Source organism: Magallana gigas, chromosome 7, assembly GCF_963853765.1.
Source record: "Magallana gigas chromosome 7, xbMagGiga1.1, whole genome shotgun sequence".
NCBI classification, from domain to species: Eukaryota; Metazoa; Mollusca; class Bivalvia; order Ostreida; family Ostreidae; genus Magallana; species Magallana gigas.
The window spans coordinates 17,630,929-17,656,096 of NC_088859.1; the positions used below are offsets into that span (position 1 = coordinate 17,630,929).

The 25,168-nt window shown below is 33.9% G+C and overlaps 1 protein-coding gene across 6 annotated transcripts; it reads right to left on the reverse strand.

Moving 5' to 3' along the window:
- Positions 1 to 1,126: 1,126 nt before the first annotated feature.
- LOC105322386 (formin-like protein 1) lies at positions 1,127 to 24,962 on the reverse strand. 6 transcript variants are annotated; one of them, XM_066065207.1, is made up of 23 exons: positions 24,828 to 24,962; positions 10,281 to 10,376; positions 9,483 to 9,703; positions 8,989 to 9,127; positions 8,839 to 8,889; positions 8,563 to 8,661; positions 7,870 to 8,019; positions 7,506 to 7,622; positions 7,183 to 7,302; positions 7,041 to 7,067; positions 6,561 to 6,834; positions 5,833 to 5,951; positions 5,608 to 5,704; positions 5,436 to 5,501; positions 4,992 to 5,119; positions 4,616 to 4,684; positions 4,377 to 4,463; positions 4,031 to 4,099; positions 3,782 to 3,859; positions 3,470 to 3,596; positions 2,740 to 2,837; positions 2,419 to 2,583; positions 1,127 to 2,304 (listed from the first exon to the last, which is right to left on the reverse strand). In XM_066065207.1, the coding sequence occupies exons 1-23, from the start codon at positions 24,921 to 24,923 to the stop codon at positions 1,630 to 1,632; spliced, it is 3,168 nt and encodes a 1,055-aa protein (XP_065921279.1). In that variant the 5' UTR covers positions 24,924 to 24,962; the 3' UTR covers positions 1,127 to 1,629. The 6 variants fall into 6 exon arrangements, with proteins under 6 accessions (XP_065921279.1, XP_011419398.3, XP_011419388.3 ...); XM_011421096.4 differs by lacking the exon at positions 24,828 to 24,962 and adding an exon at positions 13,979 to 14,121; XM_011421086.4 differs by lacking the exon at positions 24,828 to 24,962 and adding an exon at positions 13,419 to 13,612.
- Between the last annotated feature and the right edge of the window lie 206 nt (positions 24,963 to 25,168).

Consider the following 25,168-nt stretch of genomic DNA (forward strand, 5'->3'; position numbering starts at 1 on the left):
TTTCGTAAGACTTCTTGGAGTAATCACGATGATCTATAAACGGTGTCGAAATATTCTGTATCGATCCGATCAGCCGAAAAGTCTCAACCGGACCATTCCAAAATAAACAACACGAAGAATATATGTTTTAAAAAAACAGTCTGAAAGACTTTTCAATTAGTATGCATCTGCAAAACATTGTCAACACACTTTCCGTCCCTTTGGCATAGAAAATTATTAATTAATAGATATCGTTGGCACCGAGCCAGGAAAATGAGAACAGAACTAGATTTGTGTCGGTATGTATGCACCTGTAATCAATTGAATGTCAGGCTTCAATGTGATGTCATAACAATATTTTTCATATGTTGACATATAATATTAATCCACTACAGTTCGTGATAAATGTTGCTCGGTTTATATTCTCGGTAATTAGTGAAACACGTTTTTTATTCAGTATATCTAAAATTTTAACCCCACGAAATAAAACGATTTGTGAAATCATAAAGTATCTACAAAAAATATCAATTCAAAATCGCTTATTAATAAGTTAAGTCTACAGGAAAACTTAAAACATAACAGGTTATGAATAAGACAACGAATATGACGAATAATTTTCAATAAAATATCATAAGAATTTCTGCAATCTGCCTTATCAAATTTTCGATCGATTTTCAATAAATCTTTACATATTGAAATTAACTATGACTAAAACATGCCATTAGTGGTATATTTTAAACTTCAAATTGGCGACTTAGCGGCCAAACGAGTTATCAAGGAACAAGCGGCTAGTATCTTTTCATTTGCTAAGTAGTGGGCTTATCTTAAGGGCCCCCCCAAAAAAACAAACCAGTAAAATGGAAATCAGGGATTTTTCTTATGCGTCAAACGTTTAAGAGACCTTATGTGTTTGTTTGGTTTGGGGTTGTTTTTTTTTTACGTTTGCCGCCTGCTATCCATGATTTCATATTTCAGCTTGCGTTTAGGTGTGCGTTCAGTTATTGATCAATCTCTTTTACAACACAGCGCAGTACTGAAAAGCCGCTAATTAACTCAATCGGTGTATGTTTATCACGGCTGTAGAGAGAATTTTGCCGAGAAAGATTAATACTACAATGTATAACAGAATCATGAAAAGATTTCTAGAGCGACTTCCCCTTTTGTTCGTTTATTGTATATAATATCAAAGATATGCGTTCAGGAACTGAGCCATGATAGCACAAGGATAATATACATATAGGTATTGTCTTTGATGTACTGTTATCAGTACACGCAATAAGTGGCGAGATCAAAATGTAATTAATCCTTATTACTAACTGCGAAATCAGTCGTTTTCCATCTATTCAGTCTTGTCAGTTGTTTAGCGAATTTGTGATGATTCGATATCAGTATAACTAATTGCATTAGCCATCCGAGTTTTATGACAAAATTTAAATAATAGGCGACTAACAAATCATAGTAATGTACATATATTAGGCACAGAACATACACATATATGTATATACACATACACATTTAATATATACTGGAAAATATTATTAATATCATAGGGAAATATTGCACAGCCATGTGTGATTCATTGCACAAAAATAAATTTCTAAAAAAACAAATTATATACATGTAGTTGAAAAATACCCATTTGTTATTTCGTTAAATGTAAATCTCTGATCTCATATCCAGGTACCCTTTGTATACAGGGACACTGGCTAAGGTGCAGTATTCGTTCAATTTCCCCTCGAAATCACTCAACACCTTATCAACTTCGTCATCAAATCGGAATGTCCCGCAAACCGAGTAGTCCGGAAATGGTTCCGGTGGAGGACTCGGTTTCCGGAGAAAATTGGAGCGGTATTCATGATGTAAGACACCATTATCAAAGGTGAATTTTCTATTGCTTGAAGACCGGAGATATTGTCCTTCAGACCCAACAAACGCACTATCCTCACTTTCGGTCTCGTAATCAAAGATACTGTCCATTTCCTCTTTTGGTTGATCCAGGTTTTGTATTCTTGCGAACGATTCTTCTCGTAATACGTCCGTACATGCTGAAGGAGGTGGACTATTTACAACCCAGTCTTCAATACTCTGTTCACTCAGTGTCACTATTTCCTTCTCAGCAATGTCATTTTCAAACGTAAAGGCCTGTTCTTGTCGGTTTTCTGTGTGATGATAACCCGGCGACCGCACTGGGGCAGAATCAATATGGGTAAACCTCGGAGAACGCGTCTCAAGTTCCTTTTCCGATGTGGCGGGTTTGTCCTGTTTTGCTTTTGTTAGAGTAATTCCCATTCTCCATCGCTGTCTATTCAACTGTTTATCAGACATCTGTAAAGAAGATATTTATCAACATTCAAGAAAGCAAAGATTTTAACAATTCGTCAGCCATTGTTTTTTTTATATCAGACTAGTAAATTTTCGCATACCATTTTTTACCCTTACCCTGTACGATTCGGCAAAATTATGTATTAGTTTGAAAAATTCCTGCGAGTCCAAATCTGAAGCATTTTCCCCGAACATGGTACACAATGATCTATATACTGATTCCATTTCACGGAATTCCTTCTGAATTTTACAACATTTCGTTGACATTTCTTCGTGGAATACCTTTGTACAAGTTAAAGTTTTAAAATTTTAAAGAGTTTGGGTAAAATGAATATCTTAATTTTTTTTCTTCAATTCTTATTTGAAAACTGATCACGTTATGTTAAGACTTTTTTTTAAATTAACATTGTACGTGTAGATACATGTAATTAAGGATACAATAAGTCGTTGGCAGTTTGTTTCTGTTATCTCTCGCTGTAAAGTAGACATGGCAAAATCCATCTCCTTGACTGATGCCAGCAAAGACTGAAAAGAGACTAAAAAAACGCCACAACAATAAGTTGAGTTGATACTCAGTAATCAGTAATCCTTTTTTAAATATTTCGTTTGTAGTTTATGTACATGTAGTATGTACGGTCATTATATGTATAAAAAAAAAATATATAAACTACATTATCTATAGGGTATATACATGTGCATCGTCTCAAGCAACGGTAAGGAGTCCGTATAGACCTCTCCTAACCGACCAGAGAGTGGTTTGCGACTATATTGTTCATGTTCATTTATTGTGTACGCTATCAACAGACGTGATTGAAAAATAAACTTAGAGTTACCTCTCTTCGAAGGAGCGGTCATTCGAAATTCGAGACAAATTAAATCCAATAATCTCAATACTGTATTTTTTTTATATTTCAGCACACTTGTTTTCCATTTTTGATAAAATACTTTAAATTTGCTAAACATTCACGATTTTTATAAGGGTCATTAAAAAAAAAATGTCAAATTCTAATATACCGACATACAGACCATTTAAAATTGACGATGGTAATTTGATATTAACTTAACAACATCTAACATTCATTAATTATAACGATCAATGGGTATTATGACATCTAACATGTAATGATATGTGATAATACCGTTGGATAATAATTTGCCTATACTTTACCTGAACTAGTGTTGAGAATGTCAAGGTCGTCATACCAATCATGAACATCATAGTAGTGACGTACAACTAGTTCTGCGATGTACTCCAGAAGGTTCAAGGATCGATCCCCGGATCGAATTTGTTCTAACTGGACAACGAAAAATGCAGTCATAGACAAAATTTCATTTAAAGCGAAATAAGCAAGTATCCTAATTTTTAATAATTTGAAATATTACAGCTTTGATAATTCCCGCAATTTAAACTTTTTCTATGCAAAGTTCTTTCTATTGTTCTATCCGACCATTACAACCTTCCAAAATGAAGCAAACATACCAGCGGAAGTGACGAAACTCGGAATCCACAGGCTTGCTTCCTGTTACCATTGATGAAATTTCCCACGGCCAGAATGATCTGATAATAATGAAAGAATAGATAAATGAAGCAATAAATTCATGTTGTTTACACGTCCTGTACTGAGACTGTGTACAAGAATGTATTACATGTACATACTTTATTGCTTTAAATTGCAACTATCGCAAAAAATAGTTTCCTGTGGACTTACGTTGACAAACATGTACCTACCTCGAATATTTTCTGCAACTTTGTACATCTAAGTAAGCAGGTAGACTTCTTCATTAAATCAGAGATTGGCTGTAAAAAAAAAAACCAATGGTTCTTTCTTAACTATTCGGTTTCATAAATTTTAAAATATTAAATAAACCTTAAAAGTTATATAAACTATAGTTCACAATGAATTTTGTGCATAAATCTTAATATTGCTTCAGATAAACTTATTTAAAAATAAACAATCTGTTTGGAAGCCAGTTTTGCAACTTTTCACGAAGGAATTGACATTTTAAAAAAAATTAATAAAAATGCAGCCGTCAACTGTTTTGACTCTACGAAGATTTTAACAAAGGTGTCTTACAGGTAAAAGTGTGTCAGCTACACGTGGGAAACTGTCCATAAAGATCATCAGACGGAGCCGATCCTCTAGCCTAGCGATGGACATCAACTGAGGATAAAGAATTAAGTGGCTATCTTTGAACAACGTCAATTTATTCAGGCTATGATATTATTATAAAGTTTGGACAGGAAAAACTCGAGCATATTAGAAAAAAAACACATTAATTTTGCTCTAAAGTTATTGCTTTGCAAAAAACTTACTTGCACAAGCATTTGCTCTGCTTCATCTAAATCTTCCAACTGAAAGTCTAATTCCATTATCGTCCTCATCTTTAAGTCAAAATTTTGATTGTTTAAACTTTAGGTTATTTCGCAAACATCTCAAAATCAACGTCAACATTTGATATTGTTGATCCAATATCTGTCACCAAAATGTAATTTCTTATTCTAAGATCTTCGGAGATAATTTAGAAATGTCGTTGCTTATATAAATGCAATCCAACCGCACCGTCTCGGGCCTCCCTGACAGAGCTCGGAAAACGTGCTTTTCCGAGCTCTGCCGGAAAGGCCCGAAAAGCTGCAATTGATATGCAATCCCAACGGTACCAGAATGACCTAATTGTCTTTGAACTCTAACCTCAGTCTCTGTCGGAATGAACTTGAGAAGTAACTCCGCATTGTCGGATAACAGAGCATCAACATCGTACTCCTCTATATACTCCTTGATTACCAAAGGAGAGCGCCCGATCTTCTTCTGTAAGATGGCTGTCCAAAAAAAATCGAATATCTTAAATTTGTTACTATATATCAAATTACCGTATATTCGATAATTTTCACGATGATTTAATTTTCGCTTTTTTGGCGATCTCTTTCAAATCGAAAAGAATTGAAAATGTATCCTTAATCGTTTTCTATATAAAACTTTTTAAATTACAAAAAAGAAACATGCAAATTAAAAATGTTACAAATTTTTCCTCATTTTTGCAAATATTGACACGCGAAAAAATCCATGATGTTTTACCATTTTTATTTGGTGTGCAGTGATGTACACTGTTTTATATTTATGTGTATTAAGACTTACAAAGGTTTTTAGCTCTGGATGGCTCCATAAATCGAATTTTCGATTCTCTAGATTTTTCTCTTAGCGCTGAAATATAATGACTATAATTAAATTTTATAATAATTTTTTTTATCTTTTCGTTGTTCACAAAAGGGAGTGTACATTAAAGATTACCATAGTGCCGGGTACATACGTTTTGGACAATCTTGTTTCTGTTCCTGTCCGATCTTAAAACTTTCTTCAAGTTCAAACAATTCTATCTCTTGAAGAACTCTTTCATAATTTAGATGCTGGAAGAAATCCAATTCATTAGAGCCCCTTAAATCGATTTTTTTTGTCTTCAAAGACACAAGCTAGATTATTATCAATAATTATAACAAGACATGCAATTCTAAGTAACCAAATGGCATCCTATTACCTTAAACATAGTATTTTCAACATCGCCTATCACAGTCCAGTTCAAATATGGCAATTTGGCTCTTGGAGAAAAAGGAACTTTCTCATCCTTACACGTGACCTCATTGTTATTGCACTCGTCTAGAGGTTAAAAGGTTGAAAAATAATAGGTTAAACCTTAAAGCACAAGTAGTTCTGGAAACTGAATGTGAAACCGAATATTCACACAATAATTTGCAAATGATAATTATAAAAATTTAAAATAAAAAAGTATGTTCTTGATGTCTACTATAACAGCATTGACTTTAGTACATTTAAAAATTTATCTTGAAAATATTAATCATATTTCAGGCACGTAGCAAGAGAGGGGTGGGGAGCGACAATGGACTTTGCCTACCCCCCCCCTCCCCCCTTTATTTTTAAAAAGCATTTTCTAAATTTGAGATAAAGTGAAATGATTCTTGAACGAGCTGACCTGCTCAATATTTTGTGGAAACTGTTAAACAAATAAAAAGAAAGTTTTGCATACAAATCAAATTTTAAGATAGAAACAATAACCCACCCATCCCCACACCCAGCCTGCCCTGATTAGGATTTTGTTGGTTAGTGTAGTTTGTGTAATATTTTGTTTCTTAGTTTTGGGCTTGTTAAGATTTTGGGGTAGGTCTTCTATTTCCCTAACCCCACTTCGAACTAATGAACATAAACGTTAACGAAGTAACTGTCTGTATTTTGCCGTATTCTACTTACTAATATCTTGTCGTGTGTTTTCGTTGTCATGTATCGTTTTTAATTCTTGAAGACAGTTCGTAAGACGCTGCAAGGCTGAATTTTCGTTTTGAACACTTTGTACATGTACATCAACATTCACAGTTACATTAGGGTTATGTTGCGTTTCCGTCGTCGTCTGCGCAGGTGCAGTACGAAGCTGGTTGGTAACAGGAAGTGGAGGCGGTGGTGGTGGTGGGGGTGGGGGTGGTGCCGGTTTCGTTTTACTGGACGTCTGTTTTTCTGCCTGCGACAGCTAGAAAAGATAGAAAAAGCTAGACCAAGCAGAACACTTCACATATAAATTTTGCGTAACATATTTTAAAGAGCATCTGTAAACAAAAATGTACATGTATGTGACGTACATATCATAAACAAGTACAAATGTATTCGTGTACATGTAACTGTACTTGTACAACGTGGATTAGTGTGCAAATGTTAATAGACAACACACTGCTATACCTTAACTTGATTTCTCAGTGTTGTAATCTACAAAAGTTTACAAAATAGATTCTGTTTAGAAAATAATGCAAATTATAGGGATGTGTGGCAGTTTTCTTTCGGCACGAGAAAAAAAATCATTGTTTTCCCTATTAACACGAACCTTCTCGTGCAGTGCTTTGTTGGTTTCCAAGACAGAGTCGACATCGATTTGGCTGTTCTGGAAGTCCAGGATCTCTCGGATGAGATCATCTTTTTCCGGCAGTTTGTTGTCTTCTATCATCTTAAAGAATTAAAAATACATTCCTGTCTGTCTTGTTTTAATTTATTCTCTGTTGATTGCCGTATTAAAATGTACATTGTTATTGTAAAATTAGCTTTACAAATTTTTGTTTTAAAACTTTAAGAAATCTGATGACTCTAGATTAAGGATATGATCAAAATTGGGACGTGTTTTAAAAGTACTTCTTTGCTCACTGAACTCACCATAAGTAGAACACTTGGATCCACTCCCGCCATTTCCAACTCAGTCTGGAGAAAGACTTTGATGTTGGAATTGGGAGCAAAGGTAATTAAGGAATTCAAATACCTCATACAACACACCTATACAGGTACAAAAACTGGTATTAAAACTCTTAAACAAGTGGATATTTGACATACTCTTTAAATTGGATTTCGCTGAATTGCCCTACACTTTATCATTCTCAGCGTTATTCGATAAACTTTGACTGAAAGAGGGTCATAAACTGAAGATTGACAGAATGTTCAAAAGATTGAGTTTGGAATAATTAAGTTCAACAAAAGAAGATAGGAAGAGGCTACTCAGTAAGGGATGTAATTAACTAGGGACCTGAAAAGACAGGGAACCGTCAGATCTTGACATCAGCATGCTGACGAGGAATTTGAATCGCACAGGCTCGCAGTTCTTGAGACGGAAGTACGTGAAGCAGTCGACGTTTCTACTGAATCCCCCAGGTTCCCTCAGTATCAAGCTCATTATCTATAGGAAAAAATGTGTCCTAATTTATCAGTCAGGCAAAATACCGCATAACCGTGGATTTTTCTACTGGGTATTATTTTAAACGTCATAACAACAGAAATCGCCAAAACAAAATTGCAAAAATTAAGTATATGTATATCTAATTACAAATAAAAACAGTTACACAGCATTACATGTACGTGTACATTGCCAATTAAACAATTTTAGCATAATTTTTCCATATGCAGACAAATGTCATAATTTCTTTCCGAAAAATTATCTCTAAAAGAGAATAAAATTTGCGCCAAAACTCAACAATGAGGACATCGTCTGGCCTTTTACACTTCACAATTTTTAAAGCTGAATATTTTATACTAGTACATATGTAATTTCCTATGAAATTTTCTTCAGATTAGTATTACCTTTGAGACACTGAATGCTATATGTAAATCGAGAAATGCATCAACCGATCGCACATAAACGGAAATGAAAGTGAAAATTACGTTTCGTAAAAATACACTCAGTCACACAAACTCATCATAAAAAGAAGAGAAGGGGATTAACCTCTAGAGCAGCAATTCTTGACTTCGTGAAGGAACTCATTAACGCCGAAGCCACGCTTTCCAGCCCGTAAGTCGAGTCCAACAAGACTTTGCTTGCCATCTTGAAAGAAGAATTAAGGAAATGAAACGAGATGAGACACACTACTAAAACACAAAATCAATACGAATGGTATTATTAAGATTGATTACAATTTTTTTCCGTTTGCGTTTTGTTTAAACAAAAATCCGTCAATTATATGAAGTGTCGCGTTAAGTTGTGTTGTAAATGTAACGTTACCTGCGCACGGAGACAAAATTTGACGCACACCAAACAGTCCAGTTCTTCCGACTGTAATTAAAAAAAAAAACCACAGTGATAACATATTAGTATAAGTTCTGATTTCATGGTCACACTTTATATCATCTTTTGTGCGTCCTTTGTTCATACCAGTAACCGTTTTCGGGTCTGTGCTTTTTCTTTTGATGGAACAGAATTCATTTCTTTTGCGATCTTCTGCATGTTTCGTAGCAAGTTCAGCAATAAGGTTAGACCATTGTTCTCTCTCTTACAGAAATCTTCAATGAACCTGTTACAGATGACGTTTAAAACATGTATTGATTGCATAATATATATTCAGGTTTTTTTTTAGTTTTTAAATAGGTTTCTTAAATGGTTTAAAATTCAGACTGGAGTTTTAAGCTGATGATTAAGTTCTCAAAATGCCCTCGAAGTGTTATAAATTTACGCTATAAAGAGATATGCCCAAATCGCGCTGTATCGCATCTGCTGATCGGATATGTTGAAGTTAATGTACATTTTAAAAAATGAAACATGTGCCATTAAAAAGATCATCATCAAATAATCGATATCATGTAATCGTGCCAAAGTGATTAATACACTTAGGTTTATTATACTTTGTTTCGCAATTACTGTCCCCTCACCATTGATATGACATTTCCAGGTCGAGTCTTAGTTTCTGAAGGAGATGAGATACTTCAAGGTTGGCGGTAGGATTAGTGCTACAGATGCTGCTGCCATTGCTGTTTCCGTTGCTGAGGTTGCTGTGGCCACTGCTAGACAGCAACCTGTTCTTCTTGCCGTCACAACACTGATGTAGATTATCAATGTACATGTCCACGCTGTAAATGGGAGCTCTTGTTTTCTGAGAAAACAAAACTAGAGCAATCAATGATAGAATTGCAATTTGTATTATATTATTAATATTGATTTAGGTCCCTCGTGTTGAAAATGATGCCATTAATACATTATCAAACCTCAAGTGGCATTTACGCTCAGTTTTTCCAAATGTTTGATTAGAACTGTAATGTCATTTAATGTTAATGAAGTTACAATTGGCATTTGATATCTTCTATTTTATACAATATAATTAAGATAACGCAGATCTTTTTAATATATAACAAATTACATATAATGTTGCTGATGATGGGATTTAATGCTGATTTCTGTATCATACATAAAACGCATGTGGGTCTGATTATTACATTATACCTACCTGTTTAAATTGCGTTGCAATTTATATATATATATATATATATATACATGCATTCATAGATAATCTGCATTTAATTTGTGTACATTCAGACCCAATCGTATTCTGAGCTGGGGTTACCGAAATTTTAAAGAATTCATACAAAATAATCAATATCGCCCCACCCTATCATTATAACTCCTGCCCCTTGGGTCATGAATTTTCCACATTTTTTCGATGTTGACCTTACCTGGTTGAACAGAACGCTCCACTTTTCTTCCAATTTCGCCAATCTAGCTTTTTGTCGGTCCTGAGCCCGTGGGGAAATGGGTGTAGCCGCCATTACCTTAAAGAGAACAAGCTCTAGTCATCGCCTGTCAGTTAGTATTTACGGTAGGTTGACATTGGCCTGCTAAAATACCCGGTCTCTTTAAATCGCGGGGCTGAATGCTCTTATTAATTGATCATTAAAATATTTGAGGACAGGGTATGAAATAATATTGAAAGATAAAAACAAATTCCTGTCGAATCACGATTGAACTTATCGATACTGTATCTATTTCCGTATTTCGGGTCCTATTGTTAAATTTGTGGCTGAGGTTTTTTTTCTTTTGGTTCCAGAGGGGGGTTTAAATTCCAAATAACAGTAACATGCTTTACAAAAAGAGGCCCTGCGTCTTTTATGTCATTTATCTATCTCCCAGCACGAAAGAGCTTAATCACCCAGAAATCTAGCATAGAAACCTTTTCTTAATGACTTTAACCATCCTTAACTAAACTGTCAACAGAGGAATCTTTGTTTAGCAAATTTGTTCGGACAATTAATTGCAATGTTTACAAATACTTTGTGTATACATGCGCTGTATTTGACCAGGTTTAATAGAATCTAGCTGATTAACGATAAACAATTTGCAACAATAAAATCAGATTTTTCAAAACAAACAGAGTTGGAAACAGTATACTAGATATGCGGAAGAGAAAAAAAGAGCCTTATTTTAAAGAATTGTTAAAAATAAGTCCATTCTATCGGACGAGATTGACATGTAAGATTTAAATGGTGTCAAAATGACAACATTCTTCTAAAAGTAATTAGGGATAGATCGTAGAAGTTTGGCCGATTGATCGAGAGACAGAAAACAAAATAAAGAATAAAATGAAGTAGAAACACACAGAGGATCTCCCAGTGTCAATCATTTCTCGATCTTTGTCAAGTTTAGATGAAAAGCATGACTGTCAGATTCTCTGAACTATTATGTTTTACAAGCGCACGCTATTGTCTATATATCTACCAAATTAGCCTTACCAAACATTGACACAAAGGGTTATAATTCTAATCAAACTTTCACCGGGTGGCACCGCTGGTACACAAACCCCATATACACAGGTCGCTGTACACTTACACCGGGAGACATTAACCCTAATAATCAGCCAAAAATTCGACACTTACTCGAGAAAATTGTAACAATAATATTTCCCCCCTTTGTGATAACATCTTGCGAAACAATTTGCATTAGATGCAAGCGCCTTTTTCTTAAAAGGAGTTGACATATGAATTTTAAAAGAGAACCAAAGTTAGCCTTTTTTTATTTAAAAAAAATGTTAAAGTCCGAGAAAAAAATTGTGGACCAAATATTTAAGAAAGTTGTACAATGTCTTCATTTGTTTAAAAGTTTTAAGCATTTTTTTATGATAAAAAAAGAAAAACTATAATTGAAACTATTCTGTATTGTTGTTTCTTTGAAGGACAAATTCTTGTGTAGTTTAGGGCTTCTTATCTGTTTTTGAAGAATTCGAAAGTTTCCTCTTCAAAACAAAATATCACGCAGTTGAGTCATTAATATTGGCCTTGGGAATTCTCTGATGTCGTACTTAGATTTTGTTTAAATATTTTTTTGCGTTTTTTTTATGAATGGTTTTGAAATTTTGTTTTAATTGATGTACCCAAAAATAATTTTACGACTCTATATTTAGCACTTCTTAAATTCGTTAGAAAATCAGTTGAAATTTCTGTTTAATTTAAATAAGCGATTGTTCGTCGCAATGTCCTTAGAAATTTATGAACAGTACAAGTTCTTCATATATCTGGGTGGGCATGTGAAAAAGCAAATGAGATATAGATAATATAGTAAAGTTTGAAACGCAAGTTGATAAAAAAAAAAATGTCTCCTGAATGACCCGCTGATTAGGGAAGCAAATATTTTCATGTCAAAGACAAGAAGGCGTTGTAAACGGGAATACAACCATCATTCCTAGGAAACAACTTGTAATCTTGCTACTTCAGAATAATACCGTTACTCTACCGTACCGCAATCTTTGTTGTTAAAGGGTCCTCTTAGTAAAATCAAAGCTTGTTATAGATAAAGACTCCCCGTTGAAGTTTTCGTCCGTTTCCTTCTTTTGGGGATTGATTGAGACTTTTAAAAAGCGAAATCCTAGCTCTCTGCATGTTGCTTGGGAATGTGGATGCACTCCGTAACAAGCAATGGCGGTTATAGAATTTTGATTTGAGTCGATGCGATTAGGACCCAGGGGTGTTTAACTATTATTAATACCTTTCTGGAAAAAAAGTAAGAGGATAAACTTGGAGTATTCATTGCATGTCAGACTCTTCTGTGATGAAAGAAAGGCGATCCGGGGGATAAGTTCGAGAACTAATGTCTGACTTGTTCTTGTTTATGTAAGATTTGATGACTCGAGTAGACTATCTTGTGTCATGTGGTTCTACTGTTTATACATATCGTCTTATTATTTTATTGCATTAAATCTAAAAATAAAAAGGCAATCTTTGATGCTCCATTTTTTATCATGTTTGAAATGTATTATTTAAAATTTAAGATTTTATATATTCCCTTTTGAAAAAATAGGGTGATTTATAACAAAATTTGGGTTTTTTTTAGGGGGGGTTATTATTGTTATTTTATTATTTCATTTTTTTTTATTTGTGACAAGAAAATGTGTTTTTAAAAGGATAGCAAAAAGATGAACACTAATACCTCCTGAGGTTTAAAGTGGGTTTTCAGAGATTAAAATTAAACAGCTTAACTTGATTTAATGTCAATAATTTATGTACCCCTCTTTATACTTTCAACCAGTCTAACTGTTAACATGCTGGTTAATTCTATAAAATAGTTTAGGCTTTTAAATTTTGGAAAAACAAATTTCATGATTTTTTTTTACAATCAGCATAAACATTTAAATACATGTAACATCACACCATTTTAATGATAAAATCGAAATTTAACTTTAAAATATGACGGCTTTTACTTACTGAATTTTGTTAAATGTACCTTCCTCACTGGCCAAAAAAAATCACTGATACGTTGACCGCGGTTAGGAGGAGCAGCTTGGTTCACAACATATATGTATATAAACAGGTGACATTGTATACCTGATTCTGTCAAAGGAGTCACAGGTAGGTCTTAACTATTAAAATATACAGCCGCTTGGGCCACTCAGGGCGCGAGATCCGTGCGCACACATCGAGTCCAGACAAAGCGTCAGGCCATCAGAGCTCTGTACAGAGCTTGAGCTCTTCTTGTGAACTGTTTTCCTTTCTTATATAAACACTTGTGTGTAAGTTATGTAAATAATTACCTCCAGACCCCCGCACAATGATGTTTCATTTAACTGTTTAGAAGTCAATTTAAAAATTTTTAAACTGCGAGTGGAGTGCAGCTATGTATTGTTGTTTCGTTGGAACATGATCTGGAAATAATGGCGAACGGTTACAGGAATTGTGTTTTGTGTATTTTGTAGATATTTTTCTTTTTGCTCTTGCAATTAAACAAATAATACTTGTGGAGAATGAAAGGTTTTGTAGTGTTTGATTTACAAATAAAACAACAATAGATTGCTACTTTGTCCTAATTTGAATTGTACCACATGCACGCAAAAGCGCTTTTAAATTGTTCATTTAGAGAGAGAGAGAGAGAGAGAAAATTAAATTACCTGTTTATCGGAGTGTACCTTGCACAATAACGCAAAGGTTTCTCTTTTTCATGGGGTCTTGAATTTAAATCATCAACATCACGGGAAAAATTCCTTCAAACTAAGGCTAAGAAATTGTGCAAGAATTGAGAAGAACCAAACACAGAGACAGAGAGACACCAATTAACTGATTTGTTGAAGTGTTAATTCTTTGGTGCACTGTAGATCGCTGAGTTCATGAAATATTCAAATGCCTCTAAGTCAGACCCCACCGTGTTCAAAGTACATAAATTCCCGGTGGTATATTTCAATCGGTTATAGATCAATATCGACTCTTATCGACAAAGTAACACCAAAAAAATCAACTTCGGGTATTATTCTTTATCTTCACTTTTAATTTGGTTTAAAATAAGACAAAAACATGATTTCACAGTCAATCTACTTGCGACTTATTGGACCTTCTGATGTATAAAATGTACTGAGGCAGTGATAGTATCAGGTGTAGGCGACGGGTCGTTATAGGATCAGGTAGAAAAGTCAATGTAAATAAAAACAAAACAGGAAAGGTGATCTGTTAATGAGTTCTGTAAACAATTAGGATAGGGCGATAGGATGACCGCGGGACCTTTAATGGGGTCTGTCAATAAGCAGCGTGAGATTGGAGACGCGACCACGACGGGGATTTCTACTGGACTTTTCTTTTTATTAATGAAGTCTTGAAACAAACCACGGGATTTTTTTTAAACTTTATGTACCGGAATAGCCTTTGTCATAGTTTTAAATTACGGGTGTTAAAATAAGTGTTTTATCATTATCGCTTTTTTAAATTAAAAAATAATTATTTCTGTCAAGGGATTTTTTATTGATACCTCTGTGTGGTCTGAAGTTATTTCGCAGTAAATCAAAAGACCTAAAAAATACGCATTTATTGGTGTTTTAATGGGGTGACATGTCATTGAAAAATAAAACAGCCTCATGAGTTGAACAAGAATCCAATATTTTGATAATTTCTTACAAACAATTTGACTAATGTATTTTATAACAGGAACGTTTTCAAGTCAAAAAAATTATACTTTAAAATGAACACTTGTTAAATGCTGCTTCAATATATAAGATGTGAACAACTGTAGTTGCAATATTCATTTATTATGCAAATTAATACAGACACAGTGTATGTCACGTGTTCATCTTTGATGACTAGCTACTTTAAACCAAAAGTTGCTGAAATTACATGAACAATAATGATTTGTTTGATAATACCCTTGTAACTATACTAGAACAGTGCACCGGTAAACAATGTTGGACACACTACATTTTTACACGAAGTGTATATTTCTATCATAAGTTAGTGCAATCATAAGTTGCCAATTGTTATTCATTTTAAATAAACGAAATCATGTCAATCATATAAAATACGTAATTCAGTATTTTGGTCTCCATTGTGAGATACCTACTGTTCGTCTATGTATTTAACATGACGTAAAGAATGAAAACAAAGATCGGAATAAAAGTGGAACAGATGAAAGCAAACAGGAAAAAACTGTCGAACACTCCCGCAACGTCTTTCCATGCGATGCCATCTTCAAATACGTTGTCGTCGTTCGTTTCACCACAATCGAAATTAGGATGAACTTTGATGTCGATATTTGTGACTGTCGATTTTCTTTTTGGGCTTCGTCTCATAAGTCTTACAAAACCGACAAGGCAAGAAGATGTAATTTTGGTGGTCCGATGATATAAATTTACTACTAGTACATTGCAAATAAGAATCATGGTGCTATTTGCCAGCTGAAAAGCGAAAATGGAGCTGATGATTGAAAGCGGGTTCGATTGGTGTGGGACCTTATCCGTCAGTATTGTTATAAAAACTGCAAATGCTAGAAAACCCGTGATCGAAAAGGAGATTCTCTCGCCGGATTCAACTGGAAGTAGAAAGACAACTATGTTCATGGATAAAATGAAGATGACTGGCAGAAATATGTTCACCACGAGGAATGAGGATCGTCGCTTTATTTGTAGGTCGACAGTCATTGATGTATTTTCTATTCTTGAACCGAGAACTGCCACTTTCCACTGTCCGTTGTCTTTGAAAGTACTACTTTCTATCACCTGTTTGTGGGGATTGAACTGAATTTCATCTGCGTCGTAATTTAGAACATTTAGAATCAATGAGCAATTGTGAGTATCGAACGGATAGTAAGTCACATCAGATTCACACATTATTTTGATCAAACCTGAATTTCTGAGTTGCACGACACCTTTGCTTGATACGGCCACAGAAAATCCCGCAATTTCAATTTCCATAAATTCTTCGCTTTCTGCCGGATTTCCAATGCCAATGTTTGGAATCCATACCTCGTCTACCGGAAGTCTTGTGACTGTTGCGTTTCCGAAATCTTCAGGGTTCCAATGAAGAGAAAAATCCCTCCAAGTTAAGCGAATTTCACCAGTGAACACAAAGAGCCCACTTACAACATCGTAGTCGTGCATTTTACGGAAAATAAACGCTATGCTAACGGCCAGAGGTAAATCTTGATCGAAAATTGGACGGATAGTCTTCTTGTACCCTTGTAACACTTTATCATGTATGGCTATTTGGTTGTCCATAGTTGAATAAGACAGTCCATCTATCTGACTTACAACCAGACATTTGGAGAGAAAACAGGTTCCAAAATACGCAAAAACAAATCGTAAATTTCTCATGATAGTCTTCGTTCTCAGATTCTGGTGCTGGTAGTAACACCAATTTTGCAATGAAAGTGATTACAATTTCCGTGTGGTGATAAATTAAATGGTAAACATGTTGTGATGCATTTAATATCAACACCAACACGAACGTGATGTGGTATATCTGTCCCTGGTGAGTTTTTTAACGTCATATAATGGTCGCCATGGTAAAAGGTCTTCTCATGCTTCCTTTACTTTTATTTATTCTAACTGTGCCTATGGTTTACATAGTCGAGCCTCAAAGCAAAAGTTAGGGTACGGATTGATTTGAAGGTCTTAATCAAAACTTGTTAATGTTTCCATGATCAAACTTCAAATATCATTAGTGATGTCGACATTGCCTGATAAGATAAAGGGCACTGAAAAATTAATAACCTAGTAATTTTCAAAGTTCGTTGGTAACATCTTTGTTCGTAACTCTGTGATTTCAGTAGAACAAACAATACCAGCATGGGTTTCTGGGGAAAGGAAATATCATTTCCTTATTGATGAGAAATGATCTACAATATATTTTAGTCCCCTTTTTTTTTTACAAACTCTGAACAGCAATGACATTTGCTATTTTTTAAATCTTCTGTCGCTGATTCAATGTTTGTGCATGTTTGATCTGAAAATTCTAAATTAACAAAGAGTAATTGCGAAAAAATCTGCAACCTTAGAATTAAATTGTAAAATTGATTCGTGCGTTTAAAAATGTTTTGATTCTTAAGTATAAATTTTAACTATTTTAAAGTATTAAGCATTGCTTTTATATTATTTTACATGTAGTATATAATTTGTATATATGATAAAGTTTAGCGTCATTTAGTTATTAAATGACCAATTTCGATTCAACTATGTGTTTTAGTTAATCATTTTAAAAATCAAACAAAGCAGAAACATTCAGAGTGAAGAGTTGACAAAAAGAAATTTAAGTTCCATGAATTTTTTAAATGTCGACGAAACTAACAAAGCTCTGGAACCCTACGATTCGGGATCAGATTTATCACAGCTGTATGCTAATGGGATTATGTAAATCCATTTATCTAAGTATTGTGTATTCAACAAACTTGAATATAGGCAAGAGTCATTGGGGGCCAGTCTAAATCTGCTTGATAATAAAGCCTTAATTGTTTACCTTACGTTCTGATATTGGACGATATAACAACTTTGTAGTTAGAATTATCAGTTTATAGATAAACAAAAATACATCGTGGAATGACCATAGAATTTATCGGAGCAATAACGATAAGGGTAATAAAAGTTTGGCTTGGAGGACTCCCTAGTAAACTGGAAAAGAACATATTTAATAGATTTGGCTCGTCGTCCGCATTGGAAAATGTTTTGCCCTCAAGCTTTAACGTTTTGCTAATTTTTAATTCTTAGTTATTCAATTATTCATTTTGATTTTAGTGGAATTGTAGAGAAGACCATAGGTACAACGTGCATTTGTGTTGAGATAAATTATTAATCGATTTCATCATCTTTAATTGTACTTTGCAATTGTTGACCTCAGTAGTATTATAATCACTCTCCAAGATTACCTAATTAATGGCACGTCATACCCACAAATTCCCGATAACATTATCCGTTATTATCAGAGAATGAAATGACCCTTTTCATATCACACTCTGTATCAGCCTGAAGCACTATCTATAGACTCAAAGACCTGAAGGCTGTAATGGTCGAGGGCTAGTAAATGGCGTAATATGGAAGATTGTAACTATGTTAAAATTATTCTTGCATTCTGAGTAATAATTTAAGCTACTATTTAAGTCATACTTTTATATGCACTCAAAAGCAGGTCACTGGTATACGAGGTGCATTATACATGACTGTATATATGTTACACATAAATATATGCAGACAAACACAAAAACAGCCAAGGATTGATAACAAATACATGTACATGTATAATAATTAAAAAGAAATGATGAAAAAAATGTAGTACACTTTATTTTTCAATATTTTGTTTTTTGGTTTTTTTTTTTTCATTTTTCTGTTGGATGGTTATACTATATATAACTTCAATCTATATCGAATTTGGGATGAAGATTCACCTGAGATTTATTTAAAGGACGCCAGAAAGCAATATAAGCTTGTTCAAGGACAACTTTTGTCAAAATGTAAACATTGCGAATTTAATATAAAACTGTGACTTAAATATTACGCAGTACATTATTTTTTATTTATACACTAATATACATAATGTACATAAAAGTACATTTGCAATAAATTAAGCGATTAATTCAAATTATAGACGGTGACCCCGAGTATTTAATAATACTATACATGTTACCAGTGGTAAAAAGGGGTAGATTTAAAACCAAAAAGCGGTACCATTGTGCGCGACCTTTTCGCGTATATTTCAAAGCACATATTTTTACAATTTAAACACATGTACTACATACGTAGTTAGGGTTTCTGATTAGTGAAACTTAAACAACTTAAATATAAAAGACTTTTGAATGTTAGTAATATCAGCACATGCAATAAAAAAGTTTGCATGCATTTACCATCAAATTGATTAAGCTATTATTTTTTTTTATAGAAAAAATATCTTTGAGTGCAGATTCTTTAACAATTGCCGTATTTCAGTAGAATATTTTAGCCTGCAAAGATTAAACATACAAGAGAAGTAAGAACTAGTAGGAAATCGTATATTCTTCTTCTACTAAAAACGATGTTTCACAAATCATACAGTTTTGCAATAAACTGCAAGTCAAGTTTTCCGTTATGGCCAAGTTAAAAGATAAATTCAGTCATAATTATCATTAATACGTATAAGCATAGAGAATATAACAATTTACAATGAATGTTATTCCTTTTCCTTGCAAATAATTTAATGTTTTTATTTGCATTTTTATACACAGTTCTTATTCAAAAATAGTTTGGCTTTCTTTTCAATCATATATAACTTTTAGTAACAAAGGATAAGAACAATTGCATTAAATTTTCTCTTAAAAATATCATTATCATTTCATATACTGCGTTATACCATTTTGGATCATGCTTATTCGGTGAAATTTGAATTCATTTTCGAATAACCAGTAGAAGAAGTAAAGTAAAATCTTGCCAATAATTTTTTTTAGGGTTAGGCCATTTGACGTGAAAGACCCAAATGATACGTGTACCTTTTACTCTGAAATGTCACGAATCAGACGAATAGCGAGTAGAGCCTTGTTTACGGGAAATACCTGGCCACATTTAACATATGAGACTGTGTAAATAGAAAAAAAGTCTCATTTCGAAGTTAAATGGAGTACAAGTCAGATAGATTGAGACATGCTCAACTGTGTCTGGCAAGTCATGTGGTTTTGACCAATAGTTATCAAGTTGATCTAAGACCATCACAATAATATTTGAACTTGGAATTTTCCAAGAACATTACAACATTAATGAATAATTAAGACTAATTTGATGTATTGTTGAGATGGAATTGGTAAACTCATATACGGACTAGTGCATCGCATCACCTAACAATTAACAGATGAATTTTGATGTTTGTGAAATACATGTACTAAAAGTCAGTAATTGACAGTCTTTTTCTAAAATTATAAACAGAGAGATGAAAGAAAATGTTTACAAACGACTTGTCTGACAAACCATTTGTGTAAATGCAGCAAAGTATGAAATCACCGATGTGAAGTCTGTTCTTACAAACTAGAAAATATGGAAAAGCCTTGAAAGATACTCCTCTCCTAAAAATTTAATCACAATCTATTTTTTACAGCCTTAATTAAAAATAAACCCAGTTTATTACAAATATTCGATTTTATATACAGGCCTAAACAGCAATAATAAAAGGTAGGTCGCATGTGAAATGTAATCTAAAGTTTAATGCTCATATACACGAGCGCACCACATTAAAGGCATAAAGTAATTTCAACATTGCTTTATAAATTCATCACACAAACTGCTGTGAACGTCAACACCCTCCTGACTGTTTTATTGTGATAAACCATATATGCAGTCGACACCATAAAATACATAAAGCGATTTGTGTACTATATACCATTAGATGCGTAAGTACATTTAATCAGCTGTTTTAAATAACTTAAAAACCTATTTACTAAGTTCCTCGGATTAAATCTCAATATTTGCGTGGATCAGGATCGCCAAATTCAGGGAAAATGAGACAAAACAACGTATATAATATCCAAAATCGTCCAGATACAGTACAAGAATGCATATTTATAATGCCCAAAGATAAAAAAGTATTTTTCTATACAGTTATGAAACCTTATGGTAAACATAAAAATTATTCTCCCTCACACTTCCTAATTTTAGGACATCTTATATACGAGAACCACAGAAGTCAGCAGAGATGTTAAAACTTGAATTGTGTTCAGCTGATATCGATACTAAAAATATGAACATGACGCAGAACCTAAGATGGTGCACCTGATGACGACATTCATGCCTGGTACGTGTAATTATTACTCAGTATCCTTATTATAAAAAAAATCTTGTTTGCAGCTCTCCAATGGACCATATCTTCATTATATAGTTTCCATACATGTATATAACTAAACACACATAATTTATAATATAAATTATATTCTTGTTAATAATTTTTAAGAATCATTAATCTCATCATTTACTTATTTTGATTTTTTAAATATATTTTTTTTTGTTTTAAATATAATACCTTTATTCAAAGTAGCGAAATTTATTATAAACTAATTATATAATTTTTTTCCTTTAAAATTTGCCATGCATTATACCAAACACAAACACCGAGTAGTTTTTAAGTTAGTGCAATCAATAAACTCTCTTTGAACGCTGACCATGATAAGTAATTTGCAATATTGACAAGTTCAATGAACAGTTGTCATCGTAATTTTGCTTTATTAAAAAAATCTTAACTAAAACCGAGGACAAAAATGTAATTTATATGGTAAATATTTATATATATTCGCTATCATCCAATTCAGTAGTATTATTCTACACAAACTGTTGATAAAATAGCAAAAACAAAAGTACAACCCATAATCCAGGACATTTAGTTGCACAGATGCTGTTAAAAAATAAACAGTAAAGTATAGATTGATCATCAAATCCAAAATGTTATTCATTATCATGTTGTCCAAACCTCATAAACGTCTTTTTTGTCTCTTTTTTTAAAAGCGATGACTGACGTACAGAATAAAAACGAAAATTGGAACAAAAGTCGAAAAGAGAAAGGCAAACAAGAAACATTTGTCGAACACGCTCGCCACGTCTTTCCAAGTAACGCCATTATCAAACTCATTATCGTCATTTGGTTCACGACAATCGGAATCAGGATGAACTTTGGGGTCGATTTTTAAGACTGGGGTGTTTCTCCTGGTGTTTCTTCGCGTGAGTCTAACGAAAGCCAAGAGACAGGAAGAGTTAATGCTGGAGGTCCGATGATACAAGTTTACAACCAGAACATTGCAAATAAGGATCATTGTGCTATTTGCAAGCTGAAAAGCAAAAAGCGAGCTGAGAATTGAAAGCGGGTTGGACTGGTGTGGGAGTTGGTCCGTTAAAATTGTAATGAAAACCGTGAACGCCAAAAAACCTGTGATTGAAAAAGACACTCTCTCGCCGGATTCAACAGGAAGTAGAAAGACGACAGTGTTCATGGCCAAAATGAAGATGACTGGCAGAAATATGTTAACAACGAGAAAGGAGGGTCGTCGTCTTATTTTTAAGTCGACAGATACTGCAGCGGCACTTATTCTAGACCCGAGGACTGTCACGTTCCACTTCCCGTTATCTTTGAAATCACTGCTTTCCTCCACTTGTTTTTTGGTATGAAACTTGACTTCATTGCTGTTGTAATTAAGAATAGTTAAAACTAGCGAGCAAGTGTGGGAATCGAAAGGGTAGTATGTAACATCAGACTGACACATCATTTTAATCAAACCTGAATTCCTGAGATGCACTACTCCTTTGCTTGTGACCTCCACAGAAAAACCCGCGATTTCAATTTGCATGAATTCCTCTCTTTCTGCCGGATTTCGAACGCCAATGTTTGGAATCCATACTTCATCTATCGGAAGTCTGGTGGCAGTTGCATTTCCGTAATCCTTAGAGTTCCACGTAAATGAGAAATCCCTCCAGGATAGTCGAATCCCCCCCGTGAACTCAAAAAGCCCGCTTACAACGTCGTAGTGATGCATTTTACGGAAAATAAATTGTATGTCAACGGTCACGGGTAAATCCTGATTGAATATAGGACGTAGAGACTTTTTGTATCCTTTTAATAATTTATTTTGAATAGCTTTTTGATTCTGCATAGTTGAAAAAGTTAGACCGTTAACAAAACATTTGGGCAGAAAACAGATTCCAAAATACGCCACGAAAATTAGTAAATTCCTCATGGTCTTACTTGCAACTCAAATTTTTGATGGTCGGAAAACAACCGATGTGATGAAAGTGATCACACGTATGATATTTCTGACCAAAATGTCGTGATGAATTAAATCATGCAGAAATCATGCCATGATTTGAATCAGTATGCCCCACTTTGTCCTATTGAAAGAATTGATCATTTCACAATGAACGTCACTATACATGCTTTGCTCGTCCCTTCCTTTAAATATTTATGCAAAGTCAGTAAAGAATCATTCAGGTATATTCTCAAAGCTAAATATCAATCACATTTTAGAGCACCTGGTAATTTGAAATTCTACCAAAACCTCTAAATTATTCAGTGATCATTTATTCAACGATTGCACTTTAAGTCTCATAATGGTTCTGTCGCCATTGTCTTATACCACGGAGGGCTCTCATATTGATGAAGACTGTGACCTTCTATGTTGACAAACAACGTGTCTATTATTTGTTACAGTTACTTTGGTGATAAATAGAAACATCCCTTGCCGGGACATGTTTCCAGAGAGTGATCTACATTATTTGATATGTATTATTTCTTACAGTGAACTGCATTAATACTTCGGATTAATATGACACCCATTTTTATTCCTTAATTAAAACTGATGTGAGCGTTTTACTGATGTGCAAAGCTCCTGGCTCTGCTAGATTTTGACTAGACTAGACGACCTTAGTCTCTCATACATTTTTAGCTGGGTTCTGCTGAAAGCAGAGTCCTTGCTGTAGACAGGCAAATCGCCAATGTTACTTTAAATAGCACAACTTCAAAAGTAAACAAAAAACCAAACAGCGTCAAAGTAAAAGCTTCCGCTATAAAAAATAGTTGCACAAAGAGCCACGTTTTGTCAAAAGTGTTGGGATTTTGTTTCTTTTTTTTAATTTCGAGAGAATTGTCTATCTTTTTTTAGTTTTCTTATTAATAACGTGTTTTAAAAACAAGAATATGCATTTTGGACACATACAATGAGCATAAATTTCCATGAACTACAATGTAGTTTGCTGCACGTTGAAAAAATGGGGATTGAATATTTTGTTGCAAAATTCAAGGCAGATACTGTTTAATTTTTTTCTACTAGACAGATATATTTTTGTTTATAGCCGCTTACAAAATTTGGTCGCTCTCTGGCGCTCTGCCGACATTAAAAGCATGAGAGAGAGAGAGAAAGAGAGAGAGATATTTTCAGTCCTTACTATACAATATGCATAAAGACACACCAAAAGAGCCCGGCTTTCAGTACTTCAGTACTTTGATTGTGAATATTTGGTATCAACCCATTCTGAAGACATTTGTTTCTCTTTTTGCCTCCAGCTTTATATCAAACTTCTTCGAAATATTCTCAATAATCTTGGATAGTTAAGTCAGATAAAATCACGTGCAGATCAAGAGCCGCCTTTTTTTACAAACCAAAACTACATGTACTTGTCCTTCCAAGGCTTCAACTTATGTTTAGAGAGTTTCATATGCAAGTAAACTGACAACATCAGTAATAAAATGCCTAATAGTATTTCTAGTTTATAATATTTAAATATTTTCACAATGCGGGGTAAACATAAAAGGATCGAAAATCCAAAAGCTCTTCAAACTGTAGGATTTTTTTCCATGTTCGGAACTGCATAATTACCGGTATATAGCGAGTAAGCGACTGGATTTTACATCTAATTTTAATTACTTTGGCAACTGAATGTCTGTTAGCTTGGACAGAAACACAATTCTAAAGCCTAATTACGTATACTCTTTACGTAGTTATTAATGGGCATGCTGTTTGAGTGGAAAAATCACTTGCTTTTTATAACTTACCCAAAAAGGTACATCATAACGACTGCGATAAAATATGTCGTGGATCTGTGCCCTGTGTAGAAACGGATCAGATATACTCCTGCAAACAAGATCCATCTTCTCAAAAGAAGCACAGTTGACAGGCTATTTGAAGTATTCTAACGACAAGGTCTGGCTGTTTCACAAATATACAATTCAATATGTAGTAATTTTTAATTAGCGAAAATTAGATTAAAGGCTTTAAGCCGTTTATATTAAATAGGCTTAAACACGTTATGCCCGGAGTCAAATACACACAATAAAGAAGTAATCCCCGCTTTTGATATTTTAACATGAAGAGTTAATCAGAATTCCACTTCAGG